We start from the raw sequence: 21,006 nt of genomic DNA on the forward strand, positions 1-21,006 counted from the left end.
ATCCTTTGGCTAAGTATTTCTAGACTATTTTCACCTCTGTGTCCTTTGCAAGCTGTACTGTTTCTGTAACCCACTTTCCTGTTCTATAGAACCTCAAGTAATTTTTTGCAACCTTAATTAATTAAGATGAACTGACTAATTGCTTTGCAGATGACACGTTTTTTTAAATGAGTGCCTTCTAATCATGAACATTATTCAAGTGTTTATTTTTTTAAAATGAATAAATAAATACATAATCCCCTACATCCATTATGACTGGTTTGCTGCAAGATTTCTAAGAGTAAAATACTTCCGCAAGTAAAATAAGATTAATATTGTACCTGTTTAAATTGCAGCTTGCTTCTTACTGTAACTTTGTTACAGAAATTTTGATGTTTAAACTTTGAGAGTTGAGGCAAAATTCCAGTGTTGGTCATAACTAAACCCAGTGTAGGTGTAGGGTGAATTTATTCTGTTGGGCTCATTTCCCAGCTGGGCTGGGCTGAATTGGTGCAGTCTGCATGTATACCTCCTGTCTCTCCTCCCTTACTGATGGAGACTGAAGAAAAGATGCAACTGGGTTTCTGTATTTGTCATAACTTTAAATGGTATTTGAAGAAGCTTATGTTCTTTCAGCCTTTATGATCTACAGAGGTGTCTTTGGATATAAATGCCCTGGCTGTATATTTTTGCTCTCAGAATAACCTGCAGTAGGCTGGTTTTACTCAGGCTGTTTTCACATCTAATTGTGTTGAGAATATATAATTTTGTTGTTCTCCACTTGCTGAATTTTTGGGCCAGGTTCCCATCCACGTGACGTGCAACGGTGTACAAAATCAGCTTTTTGACTCAATTTTGGTCTACATAGTGAAATTACAGTGAGCCGTTTTTTAGTTGTTCTCTTTGCCAATTGGTAATCTTACCGTGTCGCAGTATATCTGGTCTCTGACTTGTTTGAAAAGAGCCTCAGAGATGTATGGGATGGAACTGAGGAAGACTTTTGTTTGGTGCTGCAATGAAAAATTAATTCAAGACATGGCAACAGCTGCGGGTGACAATTTAGAGTTGCTGAATAAGTATTGTAATCGGCATTTATCACTGACATCACATGGGATTAAATACTTTGAGGTGATTGTTCTTGGGCGCAGCCTTAGGGAGGGTTATTACCATGACACAGCTAGTTGTCATGGCAATGCATGGAGAAGAGGGAGACTCTTCCTTCCTCCTTTGCATTCTGCACTACTCTATTAAAGGGAAGCCTGAGATCATTGGCAAAGCTGTCCTTGTCTTTTTTTAAATGTAGCACCAAATTCTGCTACTCGTCCTTCACATTATGGTTGAAATCTCGGCACATTATGTGTTACTTTTGTGGATTGCCTTTTCTGTTTAAAACAGGTGTCGACTTCTGCTTTCTCGTGTTTGGTTGATTGCATGGTGTGTTCTCTTGCATCCCCCGAAGTTGGGCTTTTCTGTAAGAACCAAGTTGATCTCCCCGTATCTGTCAGCCAAGGTTAGAACAAGGTGTCACTGCTGTAAGGACACTCCTGTTCAAAGCTGTGCAGGAAAATGGGGTAATGCTGTATGACAGGTTGCCCTGCCTGCTTTCCCTGTAACGCTTCACCTTCACACCCTAAGAAGTGATCAGTTAAAGTGAAAGTTGATACCAAAATAAAGACAATCTGTGGAAAGTGATACAGTAAATTAGTCTCCCTGACTTCTTAATGGGTTTTGTTATTTAGCAAAATTAATATTGCTAGCATTTCATTTCTGTATGATTAACTGGGAGTCGTAGCCCTGCAGTTCAGTGTACTCACCTTGGTGAAATTCAAATAAGGTGAACGGGTCTCTGCACAAATGCTCAAATTACTGTTTTGGAGTCTAATTTATAATTAGAATTTATTTTTGAAGATCCAGTTTTAGAAGTATGTTGTAAGCATCCATTAATGGTTTACTCTGTGCAGCTAATCTACTTTCTGTTTCATGTCATGAAGTAATGAAAGGTCCTCATAAACCTTTCCCTGCTTGGGTCTCATCAGAATATGATTCTACCAGTGCTAGTCGACTCATATATGTTTGTTCAGCCCACAAATACATGTGCAGTAGCAAAGAGGTTTTATTATTAAGTCAGACTCATAACTTTCCTAAATATTGCTTTTCTTCTTAGAAAAGTTATTTAGTAAGTTTGGGGTTTTTGAAACTCTGTAGTCCTTTGCTACACATTTTGAAACATAAGGGTTTGTAACTGTTGTTTTTACAATGAAAAGCTGTGCCAAGTCTTGTTTGACAAGTTTTTTCTTCTTACAAGTTGAGCAGTCCCAAGTTATTTAATAAAAGGATCTGCAATGTCAAGTAGAATTTTATGTATTTATTTTAGATATTTATTTCATGAGTTTTGGTTGTAGAGCTTTTCTTAATATGGAATGATTCTTTCTCACAGTTGCTGCAGCCCAAGCCATAGCAGAAGAAAGAAGAAGCCAAAGTGGCGTTAGCCCTATTGCAGTCCAGACCTCAATAAATATAAAGACAGCAACTAAACCAGGTATAATTATTGGTCATTGTTCTTAATGAAGTACTGGGTTCACAAGGGAGAGTTAGTAGGGAATGAATAAAACATCTTTAAAAAGAAGTTTGATGTTCTGTCTTCAGGAGGTATCAGAGCATAAAGTATCTGGTAGATGGTTCATAGATTCATTGAAGGTCTGGTTTTGATGACAGACTTTTGCTCTTGACTCACTCAGAGTTCAGTTGGTGAAGTTGCCTATCTCCTCAGTGGGTCATAACAACAAAGATAAATGATTTTTTTTTTTTTTTTTTTTTTTTTTTGTGCTCTGGTCAGGTTACTAGTTCACTTCTTGCTGAAATTCAATTTTTTATACCCACAAAGACTTCAGCAGTCTTGGTTCTGCTTAGCCTGCAAACTAGCTATCCTACAGTGCTTTGAATTTGTCGTGACGGGTAAACTATCTGTTCTCAAATTGAGTTTTCCTAGATTCCTGTAATTCTTTATCATAGGAATTCTGATCAAGAATGAGGATCAGAGCTGAATTTGGACTAAGGGTATGTTCTCACACGTCTGACTTCTGTTCAGGCTTTCTTTTGACTGTATGCATTGGGCCTTTTAATATTTTATCTGCTTTCTGATGTACCTATTAAAAATAGTGGATTGGTTGTTGTGAGGGAATGGAAAGAGGAAAAAGGAGGGTATTCAGCTTCCTATGAATTTTTCAGATTACATCTTTAATCTCTATATAGAGTGTGCAGTGCTTTGGTGGTATGCGTATCTCTCAGGAAGTTCCATTATCCTTTTCATAGTAAAGACTTCCGACCTTTTTATTTAAATTTGAATGTTAAAAATAACTGACAATTATGTGTCTTCAATTTTTCTTTTGACAGTGATAGATGGTTCCACTCTAAGAACAGAAGAAAGACAAAGACTGGCCAGGGAGCGTAGAGAAGAGCGGGAAAAGCAACATGGTATTTTCAAGTTTCATTTAAAAAACAATTTCCCAAAATGTTTGTGTTGAAGGGGTAACTTGCTCCCTTAATACATGTTCAGTCACTTTTTTCAGCTTGCTGGGGACAAGAGACAAGGTCTGCTCATGGTCTTTCATCAGTGACCATCTGTGAACCTGAATGGAGAAGTATTAGATTTGAGAGGAAAACATTCCAGAGATTTTTAGCTTCTTGAAGCTGTATGTCACTTCTGACCTTCCATTTCTTAGTCACCACCAAGCAAATTTAGCCAATTTCTTACTGAAAGACTTAACAAAAACCCTCCTGAAAGTAAAACTTTTAGCTTAGAACTGCTTCCTGTAGCGCTGAAGACTGAGGTTTGGGGAACGCTGATGCAGAGAAAACAGAAAAGATTTAGCTAGTTGAATGGCTTGATTGCCTTGAACACTGCTTCTCTTGTTTCCTAGCACACTGAAATGACTCCTGGATTGAAGTGTCAGCAGTATACACTTTATCTTGGCAAAGAATCTGAGACCCAGAGAAGAGCATAAAACTCTTGCCCAGCTTTATGCTGTTTGTGACGTGAATCAGTGCATGTATGTGCAGCAAGAGAGGAAGGGGTCACAGTATGCCCTGCAGTCCTGGTTCTTGGTCTCCCAGCTTGTGAGGAGTGGTGTCTCTCTGGCCTGTATGTTTGTTTCTTAACATAAAAGCATAGACACACAGCAACAGGAATGATTGTGTTACCCTAACATGGAGAGAGGATAGGACTAGGACACATACAAATTCAGGAGTATTTTGGGGGCCTTATATGTAGATACTGCCTGTGCGTTGTTGGTGTAGTTATCTGGTCTCTCGGTTCATTTCATCTGTCTAGCTGCCGAAAATACTTCCACTGTGTACTCAACCACTAGCTTTTTGTCACAGTATTTGAAGCTTCCTGTTAAACTGTGCACAGCTGTTCCTAGGTGGAGGCTGCGGAGAATAGTGACATAACTATTTTGAACTCGAATCCAGTAACTGTGGGGTTTTCCCATCTTGTCACTCAGTGCTTTAAGTCTTTTCATTATATCTTGTTCTAAAAAAAATGAAAATCGCAACATAGAAAATTCTGCCTTTTGATACTCAACTTACTACTCTACTTACAAAGGCTTCACTGTTATGATGGCAAGAAAAGTATATGCTTAACATAGGGTATATGCATATCCTGACATTCCTGTCTAGACAGTAGTCTAATGGCAGGAAAGTTTCTAATTCCAGCCTAACCTGGGGACAGGATTAAAGACTCCTCTGTCGTCATGTGCAGTGTCATCCAGCTCTGCAAGCTAATCTTGCTGTATGTTTTAGCTTTAAGTGATGATAATTTTGCTTGGTAGTCTCTTGCCTGTAAGTTGCGTTGTAATATCAATGAATAGTTAAGTTTTATTTTAATTTTTTCTTGAAAATTTACAGCTGCCAAAGAGACACAAATCCTTGAAAAGGAGAGAAAAGCAAAACTCCAGTATGAAAAACAGTTAGAAGAAAGGCAGAGAAAGCTAAAAGAACAGAAGCAGAAAGAGGAACAACGGAGGGCAGCAGTAGAAGAAAAGAGAAAACAAAAAATAGAGGAGGAAAAGGTACTATGCATTGAAGTTCTGTAGTTTTAAAGAAACTCCTACATTGTTTTCCTACCTTACCATGCTCTGAAGTAGTGTGAAACAGAAAGTTACAGAAATGGTGAATGTATTAGAACATTAAAAAAAAAAGTCCTCATCTGTACGGTGGGCTATTGTTGTGGTTTAACCTCAGCCAGCAACTAAGTACCACGTAGCCACTTGCTTATTCCCCCTCACCCGGTGGGATGGGGGAGAGAATCAGAAAAGTAAAACCCGTGGATTGAGATAAGAGCAGTTTAATAGGACAGAAAGGAAGAAACTAATAATGATAATAATAACAACAATAATAAAATTACAATAATAATAGTAAAAGAATTGGAGTATACAAAACAAGTGCTGCACAATGCAATTGCTCACCACTCACCAACTGATGCCCGGTTAGTTCCCGAGCAGCAATACACCACCACCCCCCAGCCAACTCCTCCCAGTTTATATACTGGGCATGACGTCACATGGTATGGAATACCCCTTTGGCCAGTTTGGGTCAGCTGTCCTGGCTGTGTCCCCTCCCAACTTCTTGTGCCCCTCCAGCCTTCTTGCTGGCTGGGCATGAGAAGCTGAAAAGTCCTTGACTTAGTCTAAACCCTACTTAGCAACAACTGAAAACATCGGTGTGTTACCAACACTCTTCTCATACGAAATCCAAAACATAACACTATACCAGCTTCTAGAAAGAAAATTAACTCTATCCCAACTGAAGCTAGGACAGCTATCCAGACATATGTCCTCCTCCTTCTTCCCAGTGCTAGCTTTAGCTATACCCGAGGCACTCAGGATTTCAGGAGCTGTGGCTGCTGTTTGGCCACTGGTTATTTTTCACATGAGCGAAAACCCCACCCCATATTCCTAGATTTCTAGATTCCTTTTGGTGCACTTCATAGATTCTCCTTGTAAATCAGCGCGGCTGACAGGTCTTAGACTTTTCTTAATTCTGTGTCTTGCTTCCTGGGAGCCCCACTGTGGCCTAAGACGCTCACATTCTTTCTTTTCAATTACAATTTGTAACTATATGTTGAGCGGTTGATAATGTTATCTGTATAGTTACCATTTGCTGCTTTGAACTGTGTATTGACTGTTCTTATTTGACTCTTTGCCTTTGCTCTGACTGCCTATGCACCAGCAGAGCAGTATTTGAGTTGCGGAGCTCGTTGCAAATTGATAGAAGCTGAAAGTAGAAATAAATACATGAAGTTATGCCATCCATTTTGAAGAGTAGGTCTGCTAGTGCATATTAAAGGTGATGCAAGTTCTGAAAGGGTTCATTTCCATGGTGTCAGCAGTAAAGGCATGACACACACATGTGCTTTTATAAGCTAGTTCTAACAACTTGCTGTGGGTCATGGATGAAGAGCCTATAAGCCTGGCCGGCTGTTCCCTTGGGAGTCCAGGCATTGTTACATTGTTCTAGCAATACATCTTTTTTACCCTTTTTGACTGGCAGTATTCTACACTGGTGTTTGGTTATCTGTAATTGGCTTCTGGGTGTGTTCAGTTTGATATTCCATTTGAACTTCATGGAATAGTTTACATTGCTGGAGAACAAGCAGAAATGTTTTGGGTGGGCCTTGACTGCAGTCCACTGCAGTATCATCTCTTCAAGCAACTACTTTAAGCAAAAAGCATCCCTTATGCTTCAAGAGGTGTTACCCCTAAGGCTATAGTACATTTATTCATGTAATTTTGAGGATGGTGGATATGTTTTAAGTGGCCACCGGGGTGAATAATCAAGGAAGACAAGGACTAGCCGATGAGTGATTGGTGTTAACCTCATCTTTTACTTGGTCCCTGGAGGAAGATGACCTTGTACATAGAGAGTTATACATGAAGAATCCGGCAGGTGGGAAAATAGTGTGCACTTGACCTATAAACCTTGCTTTCAACCAGAAAGTGAAAACAGATCTTGACTTTGGTACTCTGACATTAGAAAATAATCACTTTTAAATAAGCTAAGCTATCTCAGGGCAATATTTGCCATCAAGGTACCATCTGCAGTTGTAAATTTAGTAGATGGAAGTGCATCAAAATATACAGTCTCCAACATTCTTGTTTGGTACTTCAGCCAAGTCTCATTTAGTTTAGTAGCAAATACTGTGGAAGAAGAAGTGGTTCTCTGCCTAAGAGAGTCTTGAAGACAACTAGCCATGGCTAGGATTGAGATACCTGTCTTCTCTCAGTTACTCTGTTATTCTGTACAGCTGTGCAACTTGCTATGTTGATGTCTTGAGCTGAAAACTGATTTTCTGTTTTTTGTAAAGTGAAGCCTATGTCTTTAACTGTGACTTTGAAGTATTACCGCACTGCGGATACCTCCATGGAAATATCATCTACAGATTACATAATGTCTGGGTACTTTGGCACCTTAGGTAAACTCTAGTTCAGGTTTCTTTAACAGAGGGGAAGCTAAGCTTTATATTTCAAACAAAAACTTTTATTTTTATCTTTTGTCAGTGAATGGAATCCTTCCTCCCTTCCTTCCAAGTTCACTTTGTCTGTTATACGCTGCGATTTTTTTAGTTTGTGTTGTGAAATGGTGTTGAAAGAAGGTGAAAGTCTTGTGTCCTCTAGAGGGAGAAATATTTGGATAATGAGTCCCCTTGGCATCTTGCTGCAATGTATCAGCAGTAAATACTGCTTCAAAAGATCACTTGGGATATGACTATTCCAGAAGAGAAATCTGTTGTTGACACATGTATGGAAACCTGGCTGAGAAAAAAGTCTAGCATGGTTACAGTTCATCTTTATGCACAAGAGCTAAAGTTCCCCCATTAGCAGTTGCCAGTCCTGGAGACAGAAGCAAAAGCTTCTTTCGGTCCTCTTTATCCTGTCAGCAGTGGTTGCTGAGGTCTGGAGTTGACTGGTCTTTTTTGCAGTTTTGCCTCCATGTCATCATATATCATCATATATCTATTAATGCCAGTACGTGCTAAGACTTGGGTCAGTGTTTGTATAGTTCTCTGAAAATACAAATAAGCTTATACTTGGTATTTTATAATGGAGACTTTTTATCACCTTTTATAAATAACTTCAGGATAAAATAGTTTAAAACGTACTTTTTGCTCAGTTTGGGGTTCATCCCTATTTAGAAAGTAGGTAGTGCTCTCTACTGAATAGGAAATCTGTTTGGTGGCTATTTTAAGTAAAGAGTAGAATAGATTATCTGTGCTTTAGCTCAACCTAATCATGTTTGCAGTGTTTTGAAACCAGTAATTGCCCTTAACATTCTTTGCATGATAGTTTTTGTAACAAAGGCTTGTTATCAGGCAGTATAGGTAAGAGATTTTAAATCATACTGGGAGAAAAAAATGTATTTTGTCTCCTGGCATAGCTGTGCTTGCTTTATATAGTTATAAGCTTCATAGAGATGTTGTTTAATGATAGGAGCGATATGAAGCAGCTATGCATCGTACCTTGGAACGGAATCAGCGACTGGAAACACGACAGAAGAGGTGGTCATGGGGAGGATCTGTAACTCCAGATTCAGAGAGCAAAACAGGTAGGTAGCACCTTTTCTAGCATGGCTGAAATGACAGAGTATTATGTGTGAACACTGGCAGGTGCAGCACTATTCATAGGGACCTGGGCATCCTTTCCTATCTTGGATCATACAACACGATCTGTGGGTAGCTCTTGGGGAAAGAATCATATCTGTTCTTGCCCTGAAATGCTGCTCAGACTTCGAGCTATTTTTGGCTTTGGGAAGAGCTAGAGAGAAGCCACATGGGAAATACAACACCTGGCAGCATTGCATTGCCAGCCCCCAACCATCAGGTAAGGGGAATTGTAATGTATAATGTTAAAATAATTCCGAGTCCTTCAGATGCAGTACATGTAATGGTGTGCTAAGACTGGTGATAAACAGAACAAAAAAACATGTACTGTAACACTACATCCGAAATGTTTTAAGCACACCCTTAGAGTTACAGAATGCTAACTGATTATTTAAATGACCAGTAATGGGTAAGGAGAAGCAGTGGGCAGTGTCCGAGCTTCTTGGAGAATAGGTTCTGTTCTAGATTAAGTGATGCATTTTAACACTTTAATTTGAGCTCAGATTTTTTCCTATTTCACACAATTAACTGTTTCAGCTTGTAAACATTCTGAAGTTAGACCAGCAAATCAAGATTGGAGTGGAAGGGATCTTTTCATGCACTACCTAACTGGAAGATCCTGCCAATAAGTTACTTAACATAAGTTACTGTCCAGGAATAAAATAAAACAAAAAATGCTTCAATTCAGCCTATCTTCTGAATTGGTGTAATTGAACTGAGTGTGTTTTAGTAGCGTTGTCTTCTGTCAGCATGAGTGTTGACTTTTAAGTGTTTATTTGTAAGATGTTTGAAAGTGCTTTGATATACATTATCATTATGATATCCAGCTTCCCCATTTTTTTGTTAGCTTGCATTGTTTGCCATTTGACCTTGTGACTTAGCTTACAAACCCTCTTCTTCTACAGAACAACAGACCGCAGATGAAGGTGGAACTGGTGGTATTGATTTCTAAAATGTTCTTTTTTCTGTCGTTTTACACTCACTACTAACCTTTTAAACTTGAGTTCTTGTTTCTCTGAAACTAAGGAAAACCATCTTCTTATAGATCTTTTCCTGGATCTTGGCCAGCTGTGCAACAAATGTGATTCCCTAAGTAGAAAGCAGCCCCCTACGTTTTTAACTATGCCTCCCAGCTAATTAAACTACAGCTTAAGTCATGGCATCCTGAGGGAATTTTCAGGGAAAGGCTATGTGCATTTGGGTTTTTAGAGATGACCGGATACAGCATGGGGAAGGAGAAGAGCAATTCTTAGTGGCGTGTTTTTGAATATAAATTAGTTAAATAGTCTAAGCTTTTTTTTTTTTTTTTAGGGCAATTTTGAACTGTTTCATTGTTTCCTAATTTGCAGAAAGTACATGGTAGGGCTTGGTTTGTTTTCTTTTTGCTTAGTTTTACCAGCAATTGAAGTAATAATTGGCAAAATCAAATTATATTTTGCTGAAACTTTGTGAAAGGGAATGGGTCCTTTGTGCAGTTTGATACTTTTTCCATTAAGGGTTTTGCAAAATCAGATCTGTCCAGTTATCTAAACATGATTCTATGCATCTAAATGTGGTTTTATTGGATTTCTGGCACTTTCCAGTGCACAGACTGAGCCATTCATAGAAACACGTTGGATCACTGATATATTTGTCAAGGCTATGTGTTTAATAAGCAAACTTATTTCTTGTAGCTAGTTTAAGATGATAGCTCTCAGCTGAGACCCAGCTAAATCTGAATTCTGAAAATCTGTGCATGCTCACAGCATTACTAATTCAATACAGCTGTCTTGTAATGCTGTGACAATATGAGACTTGAAAATGCAATGAAAGTCTGACTGAGTATGATTTAACTACTGTGGCTTATTCTGGCAACACAGCAGAAGCATGTGTATTTTATTTAACTTCTCTCTTCCCTTTCTCTGCACAGCATGAATCCCTAATTTTCTCCAAAATTAGCCAGTTTGACTGGATTGGTTTACCTGTTTAACACATGTTCCTTGGATACCTATATAAATCCAATTACTGTATTCCACATTACCAAATGCCATTTAACCTTGAAACTATGAAATCGCATTTGCTTTACATATTTAGAAAAGCACGATTTTTTTTTCCCTCCTCCATTCTTTTCTATCTTACCTAATTTTAAAGCTAAACTTTATAACAAACATAAAATAATATTCTTTGCTCTCTTCTAATTTATGTGAGGAAATGAGTCTTGTCTGTCCTTTTGATTGTGGAGAAAGATCTTCAGTGCTGCTGAAGCACATTAAAAATAAAGCGTCTTCCAACAAATTGCTCCTGATGTAATAATAGGCGCTTAAGCTGTACCTTATGCATCATAAAGTAACAAGAAGAAGAGCAGATAAGTTCAGCTACAGTAGATCAATTTGGATAACTTGGCACCAATTTTGAAAAAATTGACTATGGAAATAAACAGATAATGCAGTGTTTTTCTAAGACACTTGTGTATCCACACTGTTTTAAATCTGTGTTTGATTTTATGTTGAGGTTTCAAACATACAGCTGTCTTACCTGGGGGTGATAATGTGGAATCATGATTGGATTTACACTTCTCATATTTATTCCTGTTTCAGGATCATTCTTAGCTTTTTATCTTTCTGGGGGCTCCTCACTTAATTGTTATTAAAATCTACCCAAACCGTGTAGGATGCCTAAGTCCAGCTGGCTTTCTAAAAAAAAAATCCATATTTGGTCCCTTTCACCTTATGTTTGCATGAATGCTGGAAAGACAGCAATTACCTTTTTTTTTTTTTTTTTTTTTTTACTCTGAAAAATTTCACCATATGAGCTCTTACTACATTACATCAGTGTGGCTGAGTGGTGCACCTTGTCTAACAGCACGTCTAGAGCTAGTTTCAATGCAATATTATTTTTGCACTATCAGTTTCTGTGGCAGATTTGGGATTAAAGGCTCCATTTCTTAAAATGAAAAACATTGGGGGAACAGATTTCAAATATTCTTTACATTATTTTAGGACTAAAGACTTTCTTGTCTATTGTATTGCTGTGCAAAAAAATACAGAATCAGACATGTTCTTCCATGAACTGGCTGCGTCAACAGTAATATTTAGGAACATTGACTGGTAAAGCAGCATTTGTGGGTAATAGAGGTAGTGTGATCTGGAAAGTAAACCCCATGTAACTGAGCATTTCACCAACCATCAGCCATTCTGTATTATGCACAGAATGTGATTCACTGAGACTGCACCAAGTACCCTGCTGATGGCCTGAAATTTAAAAATTGATGAAAGCCCCAGAGTCAAATGTTACATTAATGACATTGCTGTTAGTGCTAAGATGAAACATGCAGGGTGTGGGTCTGCCAAGAGAAATGGCAAGGCTGTCTAATAAAGCATCCTTGATGACAGAGTCCTTGTAAATGAGGGAGGTTTAGTGATGACTGCTAAGCAAAACGAGATGTTCAGGTGCATCTGTAGTTGAGACATGTGCTATTAGAATAGAAATTGGGCTGCCAGAGTCTCTCCTTTCTAAATAAAGAGCTTCCTGGTCCTAGTAGAAATTTGGAGGGAAGTGAGAGACGGATAATCATATTTTGTTTAGCCTAAGTTTATCCAACCTCAGATAGGCAGCGCTGCAGCACCCTCTCTCAGTGAAACTCGGTGAGAAGCTAGGTTTGAGAGCTGCTCTTTCTTATAACGATTTTCTTAAGATACCATATTTCCCAGCTCCTTACCCAATTGCAAGCCTTGCTGCATGGCAGTCATATGCTTTCTTTGGCTTTGCTGCTACAGTTTGCTTTCCCCCTTCCATTAAAAAATACAGTTTGGTATCACATGGGATTTGTGCTGTATGCTTCTTCCATTTCAAATCCCTTGATGTAAGTATTCTAACTTTCCCCTCAAAATACAAAAGATATTTGAGGTATTTTTTCAAAAGATATTTTGTAAATACCTATGTAACCAGACTAACTTACTCAAGAATATCCTGTCTGTCTTCTAAAGCTTTTTTTCCTAGTGAATTGTCCAAAACTTTAAAGTTTGCAGAAGCTGTCCTGTGGGTGAGGTAGGGAAAAAGTTGAGGCTATCTGATCATATATTTGCAAATATATTGATCAAAAAAGCATTGACTTCTTAAGATCTTAGGCAATTAATGCAAACTAAAATTTTCTGGAAAAAGAAGACTTAAATAGCTGTATGAATACCCTTTATCAATTAGATTTTTTCTGTCAAGGCATCAATTGAGATACTAGCTCATGCCCTCACCACGGCTGTTCCCCTGAAAAAGAGAGACTGATTTTTTTTTTTTTTTTTTTTTTTTTTTCGGTCTGAACAGTCATATTTAGCCTGTACTTTTTTCTTCTGAGGCTTCTGGTAGAAGTTTCATCCCTTGTCTCTACCAAACAGCACAGCCCACCTCCAGAACTTGTAAGCTTGCTAGAAAAGAATTACTTTGCTCAGTGTAATTTTTCTCAAGGCAAGATTTAATTTTTTGCCCTCGGGGTCTTAGTAGGTGATGGACCAAATCTCAGCTTTCATGCAAGAGCTGAAGTCCTAATTTGAACCAAGAGAAATTTGTATGAAGCATCTCCACGATGTTTGGAGGCCTTAGACTCGCAAGCTTGAATTCAGGCAGGAGCCAGGCTTTCTTCTCAAGAGCAGACGCTAGAGGGTAGTCTTTACCTTCGAAAACACCCAAATACATTAATTGCGAGTTTCATGATTTTCATATATAAAACTTCTCAGGGCTGTTTTAGTTACCCCAGTACTCAGGCTTCATTCATAAAGTGCTTTTTTTTGTTTTGTTTTGTTATGTTGGGAAAGTACCTGCTAAGCTCAGATCTTCATTTCTTAACTAGATTCAGTAGATCCCCCTTTATCCCTCTTATCCCGTGGCAACTTTGCTCTTGTTCACTGTGACAGGAGCTTTCCGCTTCTGTAGCTTCAGCTCCAAAATCTGGTTTTCACTTGACATGGTTTTGAGAGAGGCCCCCCTAGCTCATGAAGCCTGGGTTGGGTACCTCTGTCAAAAGCATGATGCGGGGCCAGGGGTGTCCTTAGGAATCCTTATGTCCTGGCTCTTCCTATAAGGAGTTGCTATAGCATGCTGGCCAAAGGGAAAAGATGCTGCCTCTGTGGTGAGTAGTGCTGCTTTTTCCTTTGATACTTATGCACTAATGAGTTCACATTAATCATCTTTGCTGTCCAATATGCCAGCAAAATCGATTACTTGTGTTTGATGTATGGAATTTCTTGTGTTTATTATGCTAGTCTGCACAACTTTGTGTGCATTACTGTTTTCTGCTTATTGAGTTTCCATAGCAACAGGTATGTGCTTTTCCAAGGCTTTCACACTCTGGAGTAGTGTTCATCCTGAAAGTACATTATTTAAAATTAAAAAGCAGGTATTTATCTGTCTTGTAGTAAACTTGAAATTTTGCCATGCGAGATGTGATTTTTATGTGTATATATATGTCTGTGTATATACATACAAAAAAATAATGCTTCTTGCAGTAGTTTTTTTTCAGAAGTTACAAAATTGATAGGAAACCTGAACTTAAGGACTACCTTTTAGAGAAAAATTGGAAATTTCTATAATAGTTACAGCAGCCCTTGGGAAGTAATCAGAAAGAGGAATGCTTTCTTGCCTTTCCTCATGACTTGCTTTTATCCCTCCAAAAGTATTTGTTTTGGGTTTTTTTTGTTAACTAGTGATTGAAAAACTGTTTTGACATACCTATGTGGAAGGAACGAAGAAAGAAATTATTGTTTTTCAGGTTTTGCTGTTACTTTTTCTGTCTTACCAGTCTGGTAACAACACACAACCTCAGTAGCTTTTGTCTTTACAAGTTACGAGCACAGCGTTTAAAAATCACTTGTTTGCATACAGGTGCATAAAAACTTGGCATGGCTCTTCTAAATTAAATGCCTGTTCTGTGCATGTTACAACTGGTGCTAATTGTATCAAGTCTATTCAAAGGAAAAAAAAATAATTTCTGTTTCTTATTAAGCAAAACTGGAAATAGCTTTCAGGATGTAATACTTCCAAAGTTCGCTCACAGCAACGTGTGAAAGGTTCTCTGAATTCTAAAGTAAGCACTTCTTTACACAGCCAGCAAGCGGTCCACCTCCACAGCAAACCTCAAACAGACAGAAGCTGTCATGAATAAACGGTTGTCATCATCTGCAGCGCTTTTAAATGCTTCTGATCGAAGTAAGTGTTTGTGTGTCTGCTGGTAGCAGGTGTACTGCTTAACTGTTATTTGGGGAGGAGACAGGAGGTGGAATGATACTCCCTTTCCTCCCTTGCTGTGTAACTCATTTCATATTTTGATCTCAAATGCATTTCATGCAGTTTGTTAATCCAGCTTCACTGTTCAGGGCTTTGACCCAGTTGATGTGATCTCTGTTAGAGGAGAAGAGTAACGGTAAAGATTGCTGGTTTTTTATTTTTTATTTCTGTTAATTGCTTTACTAAAGTCAAATCTTGGTGAATGATTGATTCACAGATCATTTCACATCATTGTTACGGGTTTGCATGCCTTAAATCACACCCTAAAATTTCAGCAAAATAGAAGTAGTACAAAAATAAAGTTTTCTTTGTTCTGTTAGACAGCTTCAGACATTTGATTACCTTTGGGAAGGAGAAAATCAACTTAGTTTTGACATCTTTCTGTTGTGCCAGTCCTGTACTCTATAGACACACACTTTCTTTTTAATATTAGAATTCTGCTTTAACCAAATAGAGAAGGATGCATGAAAAACCCTGACACCTGTGGGAGTTTTTTGGGTGGGAGGAGATTGTTTTGTTTTGACCTGGAGTTCTAGCATGGTTGTAGCCATAGCATGCAGCTCTGACACCGTTTCCTAGCCCAATAAATTAGTGTAATCTTGATACTGATACTCAAATTACGTATTTCTTAAACTGTTAGTGCACACCACTGCTTGCAAGCACTCTGGGTTACTTACTATGCTGATGATTACCAAGGAATAGAAACAGCCTGGAAGACAACTATTTCTTTAATTTTATTTTTTAAGGGTTTCTGAGAGTGTTTGCACTCTAGAGATCGTCTACCGATTTCTGTGGCTTCCAGTCTCATTTTGAATTGCATCTTTGAGGTGGATGAAGCTCCTGACTGTAGGGTGTCATGTTTCAAATGTGCACCATGCAACTAGTCTTAACAGGGATGTAGAGAATGAGATAGATCTCTGGTTTTCCCACTCTCTGGTAAACCTGTACATGTGAATCTCCTCTCTGCCTCCTCCCCTCTGCCCCATCCCGATACATTCTGTAAATCATGGCAATCTGCTTTCTCCAAATAATTAAAAAAAAATAAAAATTATGAAACGCAAGAAATTGTCCTAATCTACTTGTTAAGAAAAATAAAAACTATTTGCATGAACACGTATCAGCTTGTTTTAGCCTGCAATTTCCTTGTGGAGAATCTTTCCAGTGTTTCATAGGAGCCTGCCTGTATCCCAGATGTCTTTTTTTCCAAGATGATGAAAAGCATTAATAAGCTGAGAGCTGTTTAATACAAAACCAAATTCAACTAGGTCTATGCTATAGTGTTCTGTCAATCTGCAACCTTTGATCAAATGAGCTGTGCTAGAAGAATCCCTAACATGGACATGATTTTGCTGGTTCATGTTGGAAGGTGATGCAGCAGTACTTATACACTGTATGCCTGGTAGGGAAATCAGTGAATATATCTATACTAGCATAGCTGCAGGGGCTCTGAGTCACTGGAGACTGCTTGTGATTTAAAATGATATTTATATATAATGTGTCTGCAGGGTTCAGCTCTGACTGTGAGTCAGAAAAAAGGGCTGTAAAGTACAAATTAAGCCACTAACAAAGGAAGTCACTATTATCAACTTATGGGGGTTGCTTTCAAACTTGCTGTCATACCTTGAAATCCTTTGTGAATCCTTGTTTGCTTTGGAGGAAAAATTCTCAAGTGGCCTGAAATACAAGAAATTTGGACAGGACTCCAACTGATCCATGTGATCAGGATGTAGAGGTCGACTGACTGGGTAGTTTAGATCACCATAGCAAGTTAGAGCGATTCTGTGCTCTTGATCTGGCACTCAAGAAGAAATGGCTGTTTGGTAAAAGATGGCTAAATTCAGCTGACAGACAATACAGTTGCAGAATTAACCAGATTGTTTCTGCCGTGCATATGTGCATGGGAAGGTGGAGGAGCAGAATGTGGAAATGAGAGGAAGATGCTTGTCCCTGGATCAGTGGAGTATTTCATCAGTTGTGCTCCGTGTTAATTCTGAGCTCGCTCTTACTCATACAGAATGGGAGCAATGGCCTTTTTAAATTACTTATTTAGAAAGTTGTACAAGGATGGCCTCGGTAGGTCAAACAAGAAGTTTGTTGAGACTGGCATCCTTCTGCTATGATCAGTAACATACAGGAATATAAGAAAAAATGCTTTATATAGAGTAATTCTTCCCTGATCCAGTTTTCCTGCTTCTGAAGAATTCATACTATAAAGTGACTTAATTACTCTTCTCTATCTTAGGGAAGTGGGGCAGGTGTTGGAGGGGACTTCTAGGCTTTTCAACATAATTAATCCATGCACTTTCACTTCCAGGTACCACAAAGAGAAGTGCCTCATTAAACAGACTGAATAACAAAGTTCCTCTACATTCTCAGCAGTCAGCACTCAAAGGTTCGCAGGTGGAACAGAAAGGTGCTAGAAACCAGTTTGTTTTGAGAATTGGGAGGCAGTACATGGGATATTTGAAGTTGACTTTTAAACCGTGTCCCAGTTTCATTATAACTGTTGTTACTCAGGCTTTCACTGCTGTGCATGTAGTCTATGCCCTGTGGCATAAATATCGTTATGCACATTGCAGTGCCAAATATTGGGTAACTGTGTCTATAAACCAGCCTTATTCCTCTGAAAAGTGGAAGGGTGGGGGGAGAGTAGACAAACGGTAGCCAAACCATTTAGCTCATGAGAAAATAGTGCTTCATAATGATAGATCTGTGGTTTTAGCTGATTGGCAAAAGCAAAGCATGGGAATGACAGTTTAGAAAATCATATATATAAATATCTTGTTAAAAATAATCTTCCTTACGCTTGGTCTCTAGGAGGAACAGAAAAGAAGAGGAGCACATCTTTGAATAGAATGAGTAGTAAACCCCAATCCTCTCCAGAACTAGAAAAAGTGAAAAAGGAAGAAAAACCAGGTGGTTGTTTCATAAAGCTGAATATTTCTTTTTAAAGCCATTCATAGTAAAGTTTGGACAGGCTTACTTTCACTAGTTTCCTTGGCTCTTAAATTTTTAGGACTTTTTAATGACTTTTTAGTTCTCCAGTGGTAAAGATAAAACTGTAAATGGTAAAGGTTAAATTTCTCCCTTTGGACAAAAAAGAAATCCTGTAAGAAGGACTTCGACTTTGTTAAATGGCACTGTAAGTAGATAGCATAATGTCTCTCTGCTTGAGAGAGAGATGTATTTGAAAGCTGGTAGGTTTAAATGTAAGATATAGTAAAAATGTCACCGATATGTTCACTTCTTAGTTAAATCTTACCTTTGCTTTTTAAGCTCTCTTTCATTATTCAGTTTAAAAGCAACTTCTCTGTTCCTGCTGCTGGCCTTAACTTTGTGCATGCAAATGAAGGAAGAAACCTGTTCTCACTTCAGTCTCTTTTGGTCTGTGTAATTCCCCACTAGGTTACAAATAACCTGTTTTCTAGGAACTCTTCTTAAAGCTGAAGAATAGCAACTTTTCTAACATGTTTTTCCCTTTGAGTTAACAAATCTGAAACTTTTCTTTTTAGCAGCTATTGCAACAGTGGAAATTATATTCTGCTTCAGAATATTTCCTGTAGGGGAGGATGATGGGTGCTGTCCATGTGAATTTGTGTGTGCAAATGATGCCTGATGATAACTGTTCGCTTTGACTTGCAAGTCTTCTGTTTTTTATGTCAGAACAGCCTTTCCTGCAACCTAGAGAATATAGCTCTCAAGAGCTGGATCAAAAACTTTTTGTACTTTGACTGACTTCAGCATTCAGCTCTGCTGTATGCCTGCCAGTCTTTGCACATTAAAATGATTAGTATTAAGCAAGCCGAGGACAAGAAGTGCAACTAAGAGATTGCAGTGTTTAACCCTTCTGTGCTTTTAGTTTGGATTTCCCTCTCCATGACTTCAGTATTTTTCTTCCTAAACTGTTATGATTTGCAACAATGCTCAGAGTCTTCCTTTGCTTTGTACTGCTTGTCTTTTTCATTATATGATTTCATGTTGGATCCTTTTTGATTTGTTCTCATCGTTTAGCTCGTCGTTCCCAGCTCAGTCCTCTGGACAGTAGCGTAATCAGTCGCCTCCTCGCCCCCACACAGGCCTCCTTAGCTAGGAGTAAAAGTGCTGCTACATTATCGGCTGATGGACAAGATCCCTCAGGTAACAGGAGGGCAGCAAAGCCTGAAAGTTTTATGCAGTTGCTCTTCAAGCAAGAACCTACATGATAGTCGCTAACTGTGCTACACTTCAGTATGAATCAGACAGTTAACATGTGGTTATGTATAATACTACTTATCCAGTATTTTCTTTGGTCAGGAATAACCAATTCATATGCTATGTTGCATGTTTACAAAAGCATAGAATCATACTGGCTTTTAAACTCCAGTGCCAGTTTACTTGCTCTGCAGAGAACCAGATGCTGATGTTCATTTGTTTTGTTTGTGTTGTTTTGGTTTTTTTTTTTTAACTGACAGAGATCTGCATTTGGGTGTACCCTGAAGTGAATCTGAGACATACTGGTCAGAGAACAGTGCTAGGAAATGAAAGGGAAAAAAACCCAAACAAACATACAGTTTCAAAGGAGGCTGAAAGGAATAAGTGCAAAGCCTAAATTTCTTTAGGGGGAGAAACTCATGTAAGGAACATGACAGAGGAGTTATCTTAACATAAAGGGAGCCCTGAGCTGGCTTCACACAGGTTGATTGTAGAAGTAGAGGCATACTAGGAGAAGATACTGTAGAGAAACCCTGGCTGGCTCAAGCAATTTTATATTGGTCCAGACTGAGCTGGTAAGCCCACGCTGTGGCTTAACTTAGTATTAGTGCAGGAGTCTCTGCATCATGGGCAAGCCCTAGCTGCAGCCCACATGTCTTATGATTATTATTGGTTATAATAATGCCCCAGTAAATGCATATCTGGAACCAATGTGGAGTCCTTTCTCCTCTCTTACCTTACAACTTGCGTTCCTAGTTTTGTTTGTTTCCTCTTAAGTATGTTACTCCATCTTTATTTTTTATCTTATGCCGCTTGGTCCTTGTTGGTAATGGTGACATTTCTACACTGCTCCCCATGTGTAATAATCAGTTTTTACTTTTTTGGTTTGTAGTCAATGGTCATATTTTTGCACACCTATCTATATGTCACTTTTATTTTACCATGAATATTTCAGGTCATGTCATGTGGGGAAATACCATCCTTTTTCACTGTTACTGACAGCATGTGACTTATTCACTATTGCTGAATTAAAGATAACTTTTACATTTTTATCAGTTTACTTAGAGGTACTTTCTTCATTTCAGTAGAAACGTACCTGTGCTTTAGCACAAACTATGCACAAACAGAATGCAGTTCTCCTTGCACAAATGCTGTAGATATAAAAATAAAATGTATTTTCCATAAAGTTACAAAATTAAGTGCTGGCATCTGTCACAATTTATTCAAACTATAGAAGAATCCACTATCTAGTTTCAGAGGTAGATTTTTACATCTATGTATGCTTATCCATCTATGATTATGTTAGCGAAAAAAGTAATTGGAAGATACAATTTCTTTCAGTATCTTATGTGTGAAGAGATTGACACTTCAGGTAGGAAAAGTATTTTAGTTTAACAGTTGACCTCTTTCTTTTGATAGGTTTCTTTTACTTTCTATTTTTTATTTATTTATTAATTTTTTCTTACTATTTCAGTTTTTTAATGTGGATAAAGTGCACACATATATAATAATAAAGAGGTCACAGAGGGCAAGTATAATAAGGTTGCACAAATGCTTATTTCACAAGAAAAGCTTGTAAAGTAATGCTTGGATTCCTAACGTAATGCTGCTTTATAATTAGTCTTTGAAAAGAAGGAAGATTTCCTCCTTGAGTATGGGGGAAAGATGCTTAAAATTTGAACTTGTGATGAAGAACTTGTAAAGAAAGATGATAAGCCATTAAAATGGAACTATTTGTGGTTAGATGCAGCTTGACTAAAATTAAAGTAACGCTGTTGTATTGCAAATTCAGATTTTTTTGGAAAAGCATTTTATTTTTATCTACTCCAGATTGCTGCTTTCAGAATGGTTTTATTCTTGGTGCTGTTGCTTCCAAAGTACTAATCGTGTGGTGGTGGTGTCTGTGTCTGTGACCCATTGCAATGTGC

The 21,006-nt window shown here is 38.2% G+C and overlaps 1 protein-coding gene across 17 annotated transcripts in view; it reads left to right on the forward strand.

Annotated features, from left to right (window-relative positions):
• Positions 1-21,006, forward strand: part of MAP7D3 (MAP7 domain containing 3) — a 47,847-nt gene that overhangs the window by 11,953 nt on the left and 14,888 nt on the right. For 3 of the 17 annotated variants that reach the window (XM_029996513.2, XM_029996514.2, XM_029996518.2), the window contains exons 2-10: positions 2,417-2,518; positions 3,373-3,453; positions 4,885-5,048; positions 8,466-8,580; positions 9,541-9,573; positions 14,708-14,809; positions 17,202-17,300; positions 17,705-17,803; positions 18,899-19,024. In XM_029996513.2, coding sequence (XP_029852373.1) covers positions 2,417-2,518; positions 3,373-3,453; positions 4,885-5,048; positions 8,466-8,580; positions 9,541-9,573; positions 14,708-14,809; positions 17,202-17,300; positions 17,705-17,803; positions 18,899-19,024 — 921 coding nt within the window. The remainder of the gene's footprint in view (positions 1-2,416; positions 2,519-3,372; positions 3,454-4,884; positions 5,049-8,465; positions 8,581-9,540; positions 9,574-14,707; positions 14,810-17,201; positions 17,301-17,704; positions 17,804-18,898; positions 19,025-21,006) is intronic. The other 14 variants (XM_029996516.2, XM_029996520.2, XM_029996523.2 and 11 more) reach the window with 10 other exon arrangements.

The sequence above is a fragment of the Aquila chrysaetos genome, chromosome 21 (genome assembly GCF_900496995.4).
Source record: "Aquila chrysaetos chrysaetos chromosome 21, bAquChr1.4, whole genome shotgun sequence".
NCBI classification, from domain to species: Eukaryota; Metazoa; Chordata; class Aves; order Accipitriformes; family Accipitridae; genus Aquila; species Aquila chrysaetos.